At 38.9% G+C, this 17332-nt stretch overlaps 1 protein-coding gene across 5 annotated transcripts; it reads left to right on the forward strand.

Annotated features, from left to right (window-relative positions):
- Positions 1–1804: 1804 nt before the first annotated feature.
- On the forward strand, positions 1805–14799 carry LOC121896134 (mitochondrial carrier homolog 1-like). 5 transcript variants are annotated; one of them, XM_042409824.1, is made up of 12 exons: positions 1805–2156; positions 4119–4203; positions 4842–4948; positions 5588–5647; positions 6681–6738; positions 7297–7348; positions 7459–7518; positions 7596–7716; positions 9072–9119; positions 9950–10017; positions 12610–12685; positions 14548–14799. In XM_042409824.1, the coding sequence occupies exons 1-12, from the start codon at positions 2001–2003 to the stop codon at positions 14620–14622; spliced, it is 966 nt and encodes a 321-aa protein (XP_042265758.1). In that variant the 5' UTR covers positions 1805–2000; the 3' UTR covers positions 14623–14799. The 5 variants fall into 5 exon arrangements, with proteins under 5 accessions (XP_042265758.1, XP_042265757.1, XP_042265760.1 ...); XM_042409823.1 differs by having other exon boundaries at positions 1807–2156; positions 5585–5647; XM_042409826.1 differs by having other exon boundaries at positions 1808–2156; positions 7623–7716.
- The last annotated feature ends 2533 nt before the right edge of the window (positions 14800–17332 follow it).

Raw genomic sequence — 17332 nt, forward strand, 5'->3', positions numbered from 1 at the left:
GTATCTGGCTGGTTATCTGCTAAATGCCCCACTAGTCTCTAACTGTGTCTGCCTGCTGCTTGGTGAGCAGCAGGTAGTGTACAGTTGGTTTATCAGAGCTTTATCTTTGCCTGCTGCTGTTGAAAACAAGGTTGAATCAAGCTGTGAGAGTGAACCAAAACAGTAAATTTGTGGGCCTTGAAAATCAAAACACTGTGCTGAAAGAGGCTAAAAAGTTCTGAAGAGCTGATGGTAACTGCAGAGTTGGTGGTAATTCTCTGTGGGTTTGTCACTAGATGCAATCCCTTTCACATTATGCATAGTTACTTGATTGACCGCTAATTTGGAAATATTAATTATAAAGTTATTATGACCATTTAGCATGATCTTTACATCTCTTTGATGTAGCGTCATACCAGACATTACAGTACAATAAGCAGTATCAACTGCCCCTGTACACTGGGACAGTTGTAACAGTGGAGTGACTGTATTTAAATCAATTTTGTAACCTGTATATATTTCATAAAACCACTTGAATACATTGTTTCAGTAGTTGACAAATTGCAGTTTATAATATAGCAAATGGACTGTTCCAGTTCCACTGGTTTTGATTTATTGGTGTGTTAGGGTTGATACAGTGCTGAAATTCATATATAGGTGGGCAACAAAACAACAAATATATATATAATATAAACAAAGAGAGCATAACAAAAGAAGAGCATAAATTAAGGCATACAGATATAAGGCAAATGTTTGTTTAAAGGGATGAGGTAATAAACAGTTAGGATGGCATAGGGCAGTGGTTCCCAACTTTCTTTTGCTTATGACCCCCTAATACAAAAAAACACACTAATTATCATGGGGAATAAGCTCTCCCTCCACCTACCAACTCCATTAACCATAACAGGCAGTGTGAACCACTGCCAACAGGAGACAGGCACCGGCTTATCATCATATTATCACATTAATTCAAAACGTTTCCACATACTCATTTCTGTAACTATGATCCCAGCTAATTAAAAGAAAAGAAATAAAATTTAAATACAAAATGAAATCTTTGTTGAATCAGAACACAGTTCACACTAAACCATTTATTATAATGGTTCAAATGTACTATTGCTTTTTGGGTCCTGAATTGCAGAGAAGACACCCAGGACCATTGTAAGGCCAGTAGCACCACCTGCTGGAAATAAAGTGCTCCTGAAGTGCACATGAACGGGCATTAAATATCAAGAAATATTGTATGTAATACAGGTAGGTTTCCATTACAACTGCATAGCAATGATACCCAATTAAGCATTTGAGAGATTTGTGACTTCTGTGGGATTGTTTTTTTTTTCTTTGTTTATTGCCTACCAAAATATTTAAAATATGTGGCATTTTTTATATAAACTGGCTAAATAATGCAAAGCAAAATCTTTTTTTTTTTTTTTAAATCTATTTTAACAAACAATGATATGGGGAAAAAAGTAAAAAAAAAAAAAAAAAAAAAAAAACGCATTAAAAGTAAATGAGAAAGATATAGAATAGAATATGGGTCTTTGCAGCATAAAGTAGAAAAATAATCGAACAAATAAGTAAAATAAAAACTACAGTAACAACTTATTAAACATGAATGCATCCCATGGTACCGTGGTCTCAATGAGGACACTGTGAGATACTTTATATTTTACAGGATGTTCTAACATCTGGACAGCTTGATCATCACACTGACTGTGACGACGGAAGTCTGAATCCTCACGTGAGCAAAAAAACAACAACCAAAAACGGCACGAGCTTGACTCCGCCCCCTTCTTTGGGGCTCCTCTGTCACGTGATGTTAGACTGTTAGTTTTAGATAATAAAACACCCCTGTCTCAGACCTACTTATTACAACAGCATGTTCACTGTAACATTTGCTTAACTGAATCCGTCCTGGAGCAGTATTATTTTGAAGGTTGGTAGCGGAAGTTATCGCAGTCACTTCGACTGACCGTGGAGGGATGAACGGGATGATCCGTCTCCCTCCTTCAAGGTAATTAATGATGGAATCGTCAGAAAACCTGCCCGGTCAGGTGGTCGATGTGGAGCGGGACACTGCACCGACACCCGTGGATGTGGACACCACGGTCCTACTGCTGGGAGCGGGAGTGACAGCCATCACACACCCGCTGTTATATGTGAAGCTACTAATACAGGTACTGATGGAGCTAGCTAACAGCATCCGTGACAGACAGAGGTGGTCTTTTGTTTCCCCCGGGTGACAGGAGACGACGCTGAAGTTAGCTTCCGATTCGGGGTTAAGGGAAACATAAATAATGATACTAAGCAGCATATTTTTCCTTTATTTTACCACGTACATTTATGAAACAGTGTTAGGCATCGTAGCAAAAGCCTTACCGCTGTTTAAACCCACTTTCAGATTTGTGAAACCTTTATTTTGCTTATGAAAATTGAAAACAGGGCGATTTCATTTAGCTCAAGTTTAATCACTGTTCTGAATTCATCTGCTACCCAACTTGTAACCATATCAACTTTAAAGAGTACAGCTTATCAAAGCACAACTGAGTTATCAGCTTGATAAACTAATGACTGGGAAGGAAAACACATCAGTGGCTGATGTTAACATCTCTTTCAATCTATTTGGAGAGTACAACAATTTTGAAGAATGGGACGCAGCAGAGGAAAGAGAAATGGAGAAGAAAAGAAAGAAACCAAGTGAAAAACGGCACGAGGAACTGTTACCTGAAGAGCTTAAAATGATAGATGATAGAAGAAATTAGAGGTGGTATCAATCGCCATATATCAAATTTCAATATAATAAGTGATACAGAGTTCAAGTCAAGTAATACTGTCTTTAAAGCAATGTTGAAACTAAAGGAAAAGCGGTAAAAATACCAGTGTCCATCATCTTCGTATGGTACACCTGCTGGTGAGAAAGGTATGGTTGGACACCCAGCATTGCTTTGCACGGAGGGGCATGATGAGGATGGTGTTGAATATATCAGCCCGGCGTGCAATTCAGAGACCAAAAACCATAAAGGTCCCACTGCCTCGGACCAGGAAAACCTGAGAGGTTTTATGTTTTCCATGCCTGGGAATCCCTTGTGTCCGGTTCAAAGTTTTAAGAACTACTTCTCCCAAGTGTCCAGACAACACCAAAGCCTTCTGTCTTCATCCTGGACTTAAAACTTAATGTCACTCAAGTGTGGTACATCTGGAGGTGAATTATGTCGGGAACATGCTGAAAATGATCTGTGAAGAGGTGAAACTGATGAACTAACGAACTTATAAATGAGCACCTGTTTGGTATGTCTCTTATTTAATGTAAACAGTTTTAGACCTAAAATCAAACTTAATTTCAATACTTTGTAACGAGTTACGGCGATGGAGCCATAACCTCATTGTAATTTATACTGTGACCAACCACTCGGTTGTGAAAAGGACTAAATGATTCTTTGTCATGACAACAGTAAGCTCTTGCTTAATAAGCTTTTGATTATGAGTGCAAAACTTTTACCAAAAATGTATAGTTTTATTTTATATTGTTGGTATAAGTGGACAGTCAAAAGGACATCCCTCTAGGACAATCTGCTCTCAACCAATTAAAGAATTTTAAAAAAGGACGAATACAAAACAAAACATGCGTAGATGTGTTGCACAGCGAAGCTTTGAGAAGTTGTTGAAGTCAGGTCCTTTGATCATCTGCTCACTACAGTTTCTCAACCAAAATTGGACAAGACCAAATATTCATTAGAAGGAGAAATTGACACTTATAGATGCATATCTGTTTGGAATACAGATATGCATCTATATGTGCACTGAAAAGCGATTTGACGTGAGTTTCATGATTTGTGTTTCATGTGCTTGTTGCTGTTTTTGGCATTTTGGGGTCACAACGTCACTGTCCGAACAATGTTTGCTCGGTGACTGTGACTGGGCTGTCCTTGCCATGGTGGTGTTTTTAAGACTGTGTTGTAAAAGCTCAGTTTTAGGGTGAGAAAAACAGCCAAAACTGAGAGGAAAAAGATGCATTTTTAAATTTAACTGGCTTAACATGGACACACTCCAAGGGCCGCCAATGGTGTTTTTGGTCATTATAATAGTTGTTCCCATGATGCAGGGAAGCAATTTATGATCTCTGTCACTTTTGTTTCCAGGTGGGACATGAACCTCTTCCCCCAACTGTGGGCACAACTATGTTTGGAAGGAGAGTTTTATACCTGCCTGGCTTCTTTTCCTATGGTGAGTGGCTTCTGACTGGTTCATCGCTTGACTGTACATGAGTTAAAGGACCATACCATTGCTTTTGCATTTTTAACCTAAATAACTAACATCTGCTTCCATTAGAGCCAGTCAGTCAAAGCTTTAGCTTTGTAATATTTTGCAGGATTCTCTAAACTTTACAAATGAAATGTACAGGTGGTACACCTACCTTAAAATGTAGTACTTTGCCTTACAAAACACACATTCACATTTATAACTCAAGGTAGTTATGATTCCACATGTAAAACAATCTCGGAGACTAATTTCCATGGCGGAGATATACATTCCATGTAGTTCGATTTTGGTTCACAGGACAGATGTTCTGTCTATGTTATTAATTTTGAAAGCATCCTCACCTCACTTTTACTGCCTTTTGCACATTACTGTATGTTGAGCAAGTCTCTGTGAGTAGATTTTTATAGCATACTGAAATGAACTGAAAGCAACGGGCCCCTGGAAAGTTGGAAAAACTAAAAATCACAGCATCATTATTATGCTGTTGTTATGATTAGCATTCACTGGGAAATGGCTGTTGGTTAATGTAAATTGTATGAACAGAACAGAACCACTGGAAAGGTCCTTTAAGGGCAGCTGGCAGTAAATGTATTTTTTTCCAGCACAGCATATCGTGAAAGTGGATGGAAAGAGGGGTCTCTTCCGTGGCCTCTCACCACGCATCGTGTCCAGTGCCATCTCTACTGTGGTCAGGAGTAAAGTTAAACAGGTAAACAAGGATTGAAACTACGATTGTACACATGTCTTAACAATTGTTATTTACTATATGACGCATTTTGTCATCAGCACATCCATTTGTGTTTCTCTTACTGGGTGTCACGTCATGGTGTCACCATAAAGAAACGTAGTTAGTCAGATACTCCCCTGTTGCATCTCTGAACGGGTTATGAAGAAGCCTGCACTTCAGTTTTACAGCCATACAGAGGTTGTTATGCTAATAGCTAATACTATTGTAATGATTGAACCTAATTCGCCATGAATTCTAAATTAAGTCGAATTCTTGTAAACTTTGAGGCTTAAACCCATCCTAAGTGTCTCTTATAATTTGCCCCCCTCATGTATGTTAATGGGCCGGACAAAATATTAGGAACACTTTTCAATATAATGCGGTCCAGGACACCACCATCACCAGCCAATATGACCTTAATAATAAACATAAAGCAGAATTATTACCTTTCTGACAGTGTCAACCAAAATTGAAAATGTTTAAGCTTCATTAAAGTAGAATTTATGGCAGAGCTGTTGTATTGGATTGCATTAGATGTATATATTGGTGTATCTTTGCACCCCTAGGTATAAGTGTTGTTAGGGATTGTCAAATAAATTTTTGTTGTTCTTTATTCAGCAGATGGAGCTTCTGTCCAAAACAGATGAGCTGCAGTCTTCACTCAGGAAAGTGGTCAAAGAGGTGAGAGGTCAGCTACTCCTGGATGACATGAAAACAGAGACATCTGTTTACCCTAATGTGTAATCTTTATACTTAATGCCTACTTTCTGTTGGACATTTTGGTATGTAAATGTCCCGTTATGAAATGACTCTGTTGAAGTTGTTCTCAAATGTGCCACATCCAGGTTTAAGACTAAACTGTCAAATGTCTGCATATTCATACCATCAGAGACATTTCAAATGATACTTAAGACACATTTATCCACCAGAACATGCATAGATACTTGGCTGATCCAGTAGATTCCAGTTTATAGATGCATCCATGTTGTAGCCAGAAGTAGACATGCGGTATTGCGATGCCACCTCACTTGTAAGCCCATGTATAACACTTTAATGTATGTAATTCCTTCTGCCAATAAAACTGTCCAGGAGATCCTGTAGAACATAGAAAGTATAGCCACAAGCCTCAGCTCCATGAAATACATTTTACTTTAATCATTTCCATTAAATCTGCCAACAAAGAACTGACAATGGACCATTTAAGACCAGTGATCAGTGATCTGTCTACACGGGGCTGATGGTGAGCTGACACCCTGCCGACCTAAGCGTCGTGTTTCCTGGACAAAATTCCATTTTTACAGTTATGTCTTCCAATTTTTATGAAATGTTGCATTTCTCCTGATTACAGTGACAGAAATCATGGAGCTTGATGACTGAAATCACAAGCTAGCCAGTAATTCCTGCTGAGTTTAATGAGCGACTCCACACAGCACTTTCACATCCACACTGTGGAGGTCAGATAGAAGCTACGTTCATATTATTTTTTCAAAAAGTCTGTGTCCCAACCAATTTCACACTGACTGAATAACTTCCACATTCACACAGACTACCTTCATCTTTCCACAGCGATTAACCCAAAAATCTTCACTGGCAGTGGAAATGTGTTCAGTTCCACTCTGACAGCGCAGAAATGGTAGTAAATCATGTAAATCAGTCGCCAGATTCGTCTACTTTATTTCAAAATGTTGCTCTTCAAATGGTTTCCTCTCTCTAGACCTCCCACGAGATGATCATCCAGTGCCTGTGCAGAGTAGCCACTCATCCTTTTCATGGTATGTCTTGATTAAGGCTCTGCCTTTTTCCACTGCTGACAAAAAGGAGTAATGGCAGCATATAATCAATATCAGTCCTTCCTCACTCACTTCTGTCAAAGTTTATTCCACCATAAAAAGCAGTGCACACGTCCTTGAGTTCTGGAAGCTTCCTCCTTTATACACAACCAAAACTAGAGCTGCAACAAATATATTTCATCACTGATTAGACTTTTACTTTAGTCTATAAAATGTCAGAAAATAATGAAAAATGTCCATCACAAATTCTCAGAGCCCATTATGACATCTGCTGGTGTTCTGTTTTATCAAACCAACAATCTAAATCCCAACAATATTCAGATCACTGAGTATTGATATAAAACAGAGAAAAGCAGCAAATCTTCACACTGGAAATCAAAACAACCAGCAAAGGTTTGGCATTTTCCATGAATTAATTGTGCTTCCTACAGGATGTGCCAAGTTGTCAGCCCTCTTAAAGCTCATATTACGAGTGACATATAATTGAATATCTGAATGAACCAACTGGATCTGTAGCTGATCACCTGTTTCCTTTGGCAGTTATGTCAGTGCGGTGTATGGCCCAGTTTGTAGGCAGAGAGGTCAAGTATAGGTAAGACTTCATGTCATGCTGCAGATATTTCAACATAATTCCTGTAAAACTCCTGAAAGCCTGGTCGGTACTGTAATCTGACCTCATCACTGTTTCTGACATGTTTGCAGTGGGATGTTCCGTTGTGTCGTCAGGATTTTTAAGGAAGAAGGAGTCACTGGATTCTATGTGTGAGTCATAATTTCACTGCTCATTAGAGTAAAATTCTTACAACATATTTATCATTAACCACCACATGTCTGAGCAGTGGTTTTTGTGGCTTGCTGTGTTGCAGTGGTCTCATACCTCATGTGCTGGGAGAAGTCCTCTTCCTGTGGTGTTGCAACCTCCTGGCTCACTTTATTAACACCTATTCTGTAGACGAAAGCGTAAGTCTGTCTCCATCACGGAACAGTTTAAATATAATTTTGTAGAAATAAATAAAATGCATTTCTTACGTGTGTTTTGAAGGTCTGACAACATTGAGTTGAGTTAGAGAAGTACAGAATTCACTGAAAAAATGCAGCGTTCCAGTTCATTTGAATGGAGCCAGTTGAGCAACACAGCCGTTGTACCAACACAGAGGGCTTTGGAAAAATAAAAGCAGGGTCTTCCAACAAAATAGTTTAACTTTTGCCACCTCAATCCATCCACGTCAAAACTGGACATTATCTGGCAAGGCGCCGTATTTGCTAATTGCAAACATGAAAGCAGGAATTCCTGGTGGATTACTTTGCAGTGTGAATGCTGTACTTGACCTTGTGATTGATGTGATGAAAGACTCAGAGTATTGTAAACCTCTGTGCAGCACTTGTTCATCAAGAAATAGTTTCATCACATAACTAAAAAATTGTCATCTATACATTATTTTTTCTTGGTGTGTAGATTAAACAAACAGCATGTCGATCGGTGAGCTTTAGGGGTGTTAGTAAGCATGCTTTGGCTTCCAGGTTTTATGCTAAGCTAGGCTGACCACATCCTGACTCTAGCTCTGTACTTAACACAGACATGAGATTGATACCCATCTTCTCATCTCAAAAAAGAATAAAGGTATCTCCCATTAAGTTTCTTTCATCAGAAATAATGGAACCTAATTTAAACTTTCACATTATTAAGTAGTCTGTTGTGGTTGTCCACCTTCTGCTCCCCAAAAGTCTCTGATCATCTCTTCAGTTTTACCAATGTGAAGCTGAGGGATCAATGACAGTTCATCTTTTCTAGAGCCAACATTTAAATGGTTTACAACTGGTTGAGAAAATATAATAAATATGTGGTAAAAGTGGTAAATAAATGCCACTTTTGTCTCATTTATTCATTCTGTCTGTTTGATTTCATGTTGACTTGGCATTTACAACAAAAACCAGTAGTTTTTAATTTGTCTCCGTCCAGTGTAAATGAAACTGCTTGCACTGCCATTCATCTTTAGCTTTGCATAATACATGGAATACTGGAACCCCTCAAAGTACCAGTCATACCAGTAACAGTTGTGTGTGTCAGAAGTTTCTGCATTAATCATGCTGATGACTTTCCAAAAATTAGTAAAAATGCTACTTAAACCTTCCCCTGTTTTAAGTTGGTATTTTCAGTGTAATATGACATAATGCTGTACTGGATAGTGAGGCGATGTCAGTCTAATCAAGTATTACAACTGCTATCAGAGTACTTAAGTAAATGCATTTCAGGTTATGTAGAAAGGGATTGAAGAATATTTGACTGTTGACACTTGTCTGTATTTCCTCTGCAGTTCAGCCAAGCCTCAGCTGTGAGAGGCTACACTAAGTTTGTCATGGGGGTAAGTTCAGCATTTAAAGGACCAGTGTATAAAATTTAGTAAGGTTGCAGATAGCAACCAAATGGACACCCCTCTCCTCCCCTCCCCCTCCCCTTCCAAGCGTGTAGGAGAACCTACAGTGGCCACGAAACTCGTATAAAAAGCAAAGGCCCCCTCTAGAGCCAGTGTTTGGTTTGTCTGTTCTAGGCTATTATAGAAACATGGCGGTGCAACATGGAGGCCTTTAGACAGGAACAACAGGAAGTCAGCCATTTTGAATTAACTTTGTAATTTTTGCTCCGTTTTTGCCATTTGCAGACGTTGTATTTTAACGAACTCCTCCTAGAGATTTGAACTGACCTACGGGTTGGCTTCATCTGAAGACCTTTACGATGAAAAGTTATCAAAATCATTAGTTTTCATGGAACGTCCCTGCTGGGCATGCCTGTCAATTTGCATGTCTTGCCATGAAACAGGAAATTGTTGTAACTCCACTTGACTTGTTCATTCTGCCCCAAATTTCACATGCTTGATTGGAAGTCAAATACTGAACACAGGAAACACTGTTTTACCGATTCACACAGTGTCTGATAATCCTGACAATTCAGAGCCGTGCCAACAGACCTAGGATAGCGATACCACGGTTGCTGCTCTGCGTGACACACGTGAGATACAAGGCCCCGTTCACTGCTGCTTACAGCTTAAATGAATATTATATTCCATTTCTGCGTAGTCCGTTCCGCTAGACGCCACTAAATCTTACACACTGGTCCTTTAACATAATGTTATATATGAAATGTTTCTCATGTGCAGCAGCGTTCAAGGTTAATGCAATATTTGTTTGTCTCTAGATTGCAGTGAGTGTTCTGACATATCCATTCATGCTGGTGGCTGATCTAATGGCAGTCAACAACTGTGGGTGAGTCATTCATCCAAACATTATTGGATGTCAGCTGTTTTACTGTTGCTGTTTTCTGTGAAACCACATTAATGATTTAACATACAGTCAGTTCATTCAGCTCATACTAATCTGATCCACATGAAGTGATAGTGATGCTCTGCAGGACTGATATTTATCATTGATCAAGAATCTGTTCATTTACTGATTCCTCATTGGTCCCATCACTCTTTGTTTTATAGAAATAAAACGCATCAGATCTAAATATGAGCTATGTTAATCGTTGAGAGTATTATGTCTATACATCTTGTCTCCAAAATCACCAAGCACACATTGTCCTCTACTTCCCGTCTGACTGCATCCAATTCCACTATGTGGCGCTATAGAACACCCAGTAACTATACTCCATTTTGCTGTATATCATGTGTAGACCACACCATGTAATTTTCATGTAAATCAGATGATGTTTGTCATGTAAGGCCGACTTCCTGTTGTCAGTAGGTGATGCTATGTGACCTTGACTCAATATTGACATGTAGAAGTGTTCAGTCCTGGACTCAATCAAGCATGAAAAATTTGGGGCAGATTGGACAATGTAAAGCCAAATTACAACTTCCTGTTTAATGCCCCAAACATGTTGTGGGCAAAATTCACCGGTACACCTTCCATGAAATATAAAAAGCTTTGTAATTTATGATCACAAAGGTGTTTAGATGTAACCTACCAAACTTGAAGTCACTCGGGTGAAATCTCTAGGAGGAGTTTGTTAAAATACAACGCCTGTCAATGGCCTCACTTTGCGAAAAAATTTATTTAAAATGGCTGACTTCCTGTTGGACTTAGGGTATGACTCCAAGAGGCTTTTTTTTAAAGTCTGGAGATGTTACATCTGCCTACCAAATTTTGTACATATATGTCAAATTTAAAGGTGGGGGCTTTGACTTTGAAATTTTCTAGGGGGCACACTTGAGCCATTTTTCTATGCCCAATCCAAGACCCACATCAGATATCAAGTTACGCCACTTTTGACGCATGTGCAAAGTTTTGTGAGTTTTCGAGCATTCCTAGCACCTCAAATACTAATGAAAATACTCACTACCTCAAACAAAGGTGCAAAGTTTCATGAGTTTTAATGCATCCTAAACGCCTCAAACGTGTGTTCATTAAATGAAAATTGACGCATGAAATTCAAAATGGCTGACTTCCTGTCTAGCAAAAAATTTTAAAAAATATGTTTTATGACCAGAATGATGAGAGCAACGAATGCTCAGAATTTCATGAACATTCGAGCAACTTTATCCCAACCTGGCCCTGCGTTTGGGGGCACTATGCAGCCTGCTGGCCACGCCTGAGCCCAATCACTGCAGAACATTGTAATTTTCACCAGTTCTGACGTGTGTGCCAATATTCATGAGTTTTCAAGCATCTCAAGCCCCTCAAAAATGCAACGGCGTAGGGCAATAATAACAGTTATAATCTTTACAAAAACACTTTACAAAAATCTTATTACTAGTTATTATTATTATTAGTGAGTTGTAATGAATATCATCAATCAGAGCATCCCTAAACCGATCAGCTATTGGATAGATTGCCATGAAATTTTGTGGTCATGCATGTTACCCAGTAGATGAATCCCGCTTACTTTGGTGATCCCTTAACTTTTCATCTAGTTCCACCACCAGGTTGACGTTTTTCAGACAGAAATATCTTGGCAACTTTTGGATCAATTAACATGAATTTTGGAAACAAGCATTCATGCCTGACTCAGGATCAATGATGAGAACCATGAAGTTTTGACCTGATGATGGTGCTAGATGAAAAGGTTTTTTTCCAGTACTTTGGTTTATGACTAAATACTTGCAAAACTAATTCATTCAAATTCCCATCAGCCTCAGCTGTACTTTGGGTTTAATGTTAGCATACTAACATTCAAAGCTAAGATGTTGAACATGATAAAACATCATACATGCTTAAAGGAAACAACAGTCAGGAGCTTAAATGAACACTGAAACATGTTTTTCTTGCTGTAATCATTCCTCCCTGTTCATACTGGCTACTACTGTAGAAGATCCCTTCAGAGTGCACTGACAAAATAACTGATGGGAGCCAAAATCCACAGTCCTCCTCCTGTGCAAAAATGCATTTAAAAATTTATCTGAAGCTAATATGAAGCTTCAGCGTCCAAATAAGTCAAATCAAGTATAATTCAATGTTATATACTATACTATACTATACTTCCACCTGCAGCTCAACAGGGAAACACTGTCTGAAGAAACACAAAGAGGGAATTTGATGCTAAAAAGACTGTAAATGTGACAGATATCCACTTGATATGACTAACTCAGACTGTCTCATATAAGCTTCACATTAACTTTTAAATGACTGTGTGGACAAACTGTGGATTTTGGCTCCATCACTTACATTGAAAGCACCTTTTGAAGGGGATCTTTTAATAGCCAGTATGACCAGTAAAACCAGGTCTTATTCACAATGAAGAGCAGCCGTCTCTGTCCCAGCTTTTGAGTCTTGTTGTCTGGGAATTTGTGGAACTCTGTATTTCTTAAATCTTGGCTACAGTCCTGATGTTTGAGTCTGATTGGTTGATCTTCTCAGTTTGACTGCAGGTCTTCCTCCTCACTCACCCATCTTTAAGTCCTGGATGCACTGTTGGAATCACCTGAGCCAGAAGGTACAGTCACTCTGCTCATCTGCTGAAATAGACATCTGTCAGTATGTGTCAGCATCACCACGTGTTCGGACTGAATTGATTTAAGTGCTCTATAAATAAAAGCTTACTTACTTAGTGGTTTTCAAAAACACACACAAGCCCAGTTGGTGTTAGAAAACTTCTTTGCTTTAACAAATAAAATTATCATTTAAAAACTGTATTTTCTGTTTACTCAGGTTGCCTTTGGTCTATGTTACATTTAGTTTGAAGATCTGAAACAATTTAGTATGGGATATACACAAAAACAGAATAAATCAGGAGGTTTTTCACAGCACTGTAAGTACAGCCACATAGAATCACCGGCGTAGCTGTAGACTCTTCAGGCTTGTCTACACTTCGTCTTGAAGTGTATTTGTACACTTCAGGTCTATTTTCCTCTGTTTTACATACATCACTGCAAGGACTGTGTGTGGGATGGAGGCCTGAAGCTGCTGCAGATATGCAGTCCATGTAAACATTGTGTAATGTTATATGCATTATGGCCCAGTGAAATATTACGGTGAATGTTTTGTCAAGAGCTGTTTAGTTTTTGTGTTGAGGAGATTTACTGACAGGGTCGACACACACACTGGCATTCACACTCACATTCACACCTATCAACCTAACCTGCATGTCTATGGTTGTGTGAGAGACAGCCTTTACTGTCTGCGAGGACAGACTCTTTGTTGTTATTCTGCCCCCCTCCCTCCCCCCTCTTTCTTTCTCTCTCTCAACCCAACCGGTCAAGGCAGATGTCCGCCCACCAAGAGTCCGGTTCTGCTTGAGGTTTCTACCCGTTAAAGGGGAGTTTTTCCTTCCCGCTGTCACCAAGTGCTGCTCATGGGAGAGTTCGGTCTAGACCTGCTCTATGTGAAAAGTGCCCTGAGATGAGTTTTGTTGTGCTTTGGCGCTATATGAATAAAAATTGATTGATTGATTGATTGATTGACTGTCAATTCTCATATAAAAACTGGTATTCAATGATGACATTCCTGATATTTGTTAAGCTGCTGTCAGTGAATTCATATTCTTCCTGTAGATTTTTCACATTAAAAGCCTACCATTAAGGCTGAAATACTTTCAATGTAAAAAATCAGCTGTTTGTGTTGAGTTGCAACCACGGTGGCATAACAGTGGTCCAGAAAAAACGGAAAAGTGAGCAGAATTAATACCGTGGTAATGCAATGGTTAATGAAAACAGTATTTCTGTTCAAGTTGCAGCAGCAAAGCGCCGAGTATGACATGACTCTTACTGTACTGATGGAATTAGTGCTTTGGAATTGGACATTGTATTGAATATATCAAGACAACAGGTCAACATGGTTTTCATTAACTAGGGAACAGGGGATATTAGAAATAAAGGCCTGGTTCTCTCCATCACTGAGGTCAATCCAGGCCACTGTTTGAGAATTTACAGTATTTAGAGCAGTTAGGGTTAGCGTTAGGGTTAGGGTTAGGGTCAGTGTTTGGGTTAGCGTTAGGGTTAGGGTTAGGGTCAGTGTTAGGGTCAGGGTTAGGGTTAGGGTTAGGGTTAGCGTTAGGGTTAGGGTTAGCGTTAGGGTTAGGGTTAGCATTAGGGTTAGGGTCAGTGTTAGGGTCAGGGTTAGGGTTAGGGTTAGGGTTAGGCAGCTAAACTCAAACGTATACGAGGAGCATTGTTGGAAATTGTCTGTACTGCTATGTTTTTGTGTTAAATTGTTATCTTCTGTCATTAACATACATACAGGTAGCAGCTTATTACTGCATGTATACAAACTTGTACGTTTTTTTAAGGCTGTACAGTACATTTGGATAATGTTATGATTCCATGGAATTTAAGGGTGGTGTTTGTTCCCTCTTGTCAGGGCCACCTCTTCAGAGGATCCAGCTTCTTTTCCCGCCGGGTGCCAGTGACCTCCCTGCCGTCCATTGAGAACTGACATCATCATCACCGGCTGGACTCTTCCTCTTCTTCCTATTCACAAATATTTTCCAAAGACACTTCCAACGGCCATAACACATATTCCTATGATGTCATAATTGTTTTTTGTTCAGACAGCCATTGTGTTGCATTCATTTCTGTACACTATAAAAAGTGTATCAGTGGACTTTTTAAACTAGTCTGAATTCATTTTTGTCAGTTACATCATCCTCAAGACAGTGCAACAAAGAGTTTTTAACTCAATCTGCAATTTAACTGCATTACCATGCACAAATTAGGTAACTGATAAAAAATTGCATGGCATGCATTTCAAAATGGTTTGCAAAAGTGTAAAGTACTCATGATTGGCAATAAAGACGCTAAAATTTGCGAAAACACTGTTATTGTCCTTTAACACTAGATTATGTAACTTATGCTGACCAACAGCATAATGGCCCATGAATCTTAGGTCATTTTCCCAAATTCTCCTGAGTCAGTTGTTTTTATCAGGCGTCCACACAGAAAACATCCCTGCTGGTGGGGGCGTGTTGTTTCAGGTATTGCCGAGACAATGAAACAGGCTCCAGGACGGCGGGTTTGAGTAACAAATCCATGAATTTCAAAGTTTATTAGACACCAAAACACATCAAAGCAATTTCTGATAATATGAGACAGGATTTTACAGTTACCATGGCAACAATAATTTTATCTTTCATCATGATGATCATCAGGTAAACTGTGCAAATACAGCATTCATGTTACAAAGTTGCCTTGTGCATTGTGTCGTGGCAAAAGTTGAGTCAGGTGTTTTGCTTTTAATTGTAGTTTTATGTTGCATGCTCATAGTGAACCAGTAGCACAGTGAGAGAAGATTTATCAAGTGAGTTGGCTCAGTACACAGTGGTATCGCTCTAAATTTTGCTAACATGGTCATACCAGACTGTAGCAGCAAAACCTCTGAGTGTGTAGAACTGAGCGAGGGTGTTTTGTTGCTTATGAATTCCACTAATATATTTTGTCTTCCAAAAGATACATAGTCTCACTTAAAAGTATCTTTGTCATTGACCTTTTGTGCTTTTCCTTATATTCAGTCATATATATAATGTTATAATGTCAGATATTCATATTAAAGGTGGCCAAAGTGTCAAATAATAAGGTAAACGTATGTAGAAGTCATCCCTGTGAGCTAAATGCACTGACCTCAGACTGCTCTGAACACTTAGTTTCCAACCGTTATGTCTATTTTCAGCCCGAGCTGACATCGGGTCATGTCAGATTTCTTTACATGGTCATCTGCTCCACGCACAGTGTGCGAGTTCACTTCTCTGCTCTGCAAACATTATGGTGTTTTTCCATTTTTTGGAGAATAGTCACGCCGAGCCATGACTCGAGTCGAGCTGGCTGGCACTGAGTGTTTTTCCATTGCGCAGCATGGCAAAGTAAAATAAGCTGTTTACCTGTTGTAGTCGTGCCGGTGTGAACTGAGAGGCTGCATAAAGGTCTCGTATAAGATAAATAAGGAGTTTTTTGAATTGTGAATCATACAAAGCTACTCTAGCAGAGTCCCAGAATAAAAATATAGAGCTGGAAATGAGCATAATAGGTCACTTTTTGTATAAATTTACAGGGGGGGAAATAATGTCTTGAACTAGCAGCTTTGCTCTCATAATTAAAACAAACATTTTCAAAAACAAAATAAACCCTCTCACATGTATTTGCATTGTGCAACTCCAGTTGTTCAGACAGACTTCTCAGATACAGCCAACCCTGTCATCTCATTCAAATGAAATATTTTCTACTCAACAGTGTTCAGTTTATGTTGTAAATCAGGGCACAACTTTCTTATGAGACACCCTTTATAAAGGGTTCATTCATGAGGCAGGATGATGAAAAAAAAAGGCAATATCACTGCATTTGCATTAGTAAACCAGTATACATATACTTGTCAAATTAACAGCGAGACTGTAATGACTGTTTAAAACAGTTTCAGATATGTGAAAAAAACAAAAAAGGGTTAATTTCTGCAGGTAATACTAGGGCATGTTAAATCTAGGCCAGGAGTTATCAGACTTCTAAGAATCACACTTAGAAAGCTGAAAAGACAGGAGTAAAAAAGTTCTTGGTTGAGTTTAAGCAATGAGACACATTTATCATGTGATTTACTGCTACTTACTTACTGTGAGGTGTAAACTGAACTTTCAAGGGAAGCTCTCAGGTGGGTTTATTCAGTAGTATCAACAACATGCAGTACTGTGCAAATGCAATTTTTTAGGCACTAAAAGTAAAATGAGAATCAGTGAACTTCATACAAAGTTGAGTAAACAGAAACCTAAATTAAATCAACACCGGTTCTCCTTGGTTCACCTTCACAGAGCTTTTCAAGGTATTTGGCATCTCAGTTGCTTCTGTCTCTTCATGTTAATCCCAGACTGACTCCATGATGTTGAGACCAGGGCTCTGTGGGGGACATACCATCTGTTTCTTACAACAGCACCATATACTCCACATCCAAAATCTGGAACACTTTACCAGCAGAAATGAGGCAACCTCAGTGAAAAGTAAAAGCCAAGTAAAAACTTACCTCTACAGACTGGCCTTCAATCAACTTCACCCCCAACATCCACCTATGTATGTTTATTGCACTTTTATTATTATTATTTATTGTTTTATTCTCTTATGTTTAATGTATGTTTTATTTTTTCATGTATTTTTATGTTTTTCTTATGTGT

The sequence above is a fragment of the Thunnus maccoyii genome, chromosome 4 (genome assembly GCF_910596095.1).
Source record: "Thunnus maccoyii chromosome 4, fThuMac1.1, whole genome shotgun sequence".
Lineage (NCBI taxonomy): Eukaryota > Metazoa > Chordata > Actinopteri > Scombriformes > Scombridae > Thunnus > Thunnus maccoyii.

What these genes read in the sequence shown, in the direction of transcription:
- LOC121896134 (XM_042409823.1), top strand. Translation starts at nt 2,001, where the DNA reads ATGATGGAATCGTCAGAAAACCTGCCCGGTCAGGTGGTCGATGTGGAG. An exon ending in GCCTGGCTTCTTTTCCTATG is followed by an intron (nt 4,204 to 4,841) that starts GTGAGTGGCTTC and finishes ATTTTTTTCCAG; the next exon opens with CACAGCATATCGTGAAAGTG. An exon ending in CCTATTCTGTAGACGAAAGC is followed by an intron (nt 7,717 to 9,071) that starts GTAAGTCTGTCT and finishes TTTCCTCTGCAG; the next exon opens with TTCAGCCAAGCCTCAGCTGT.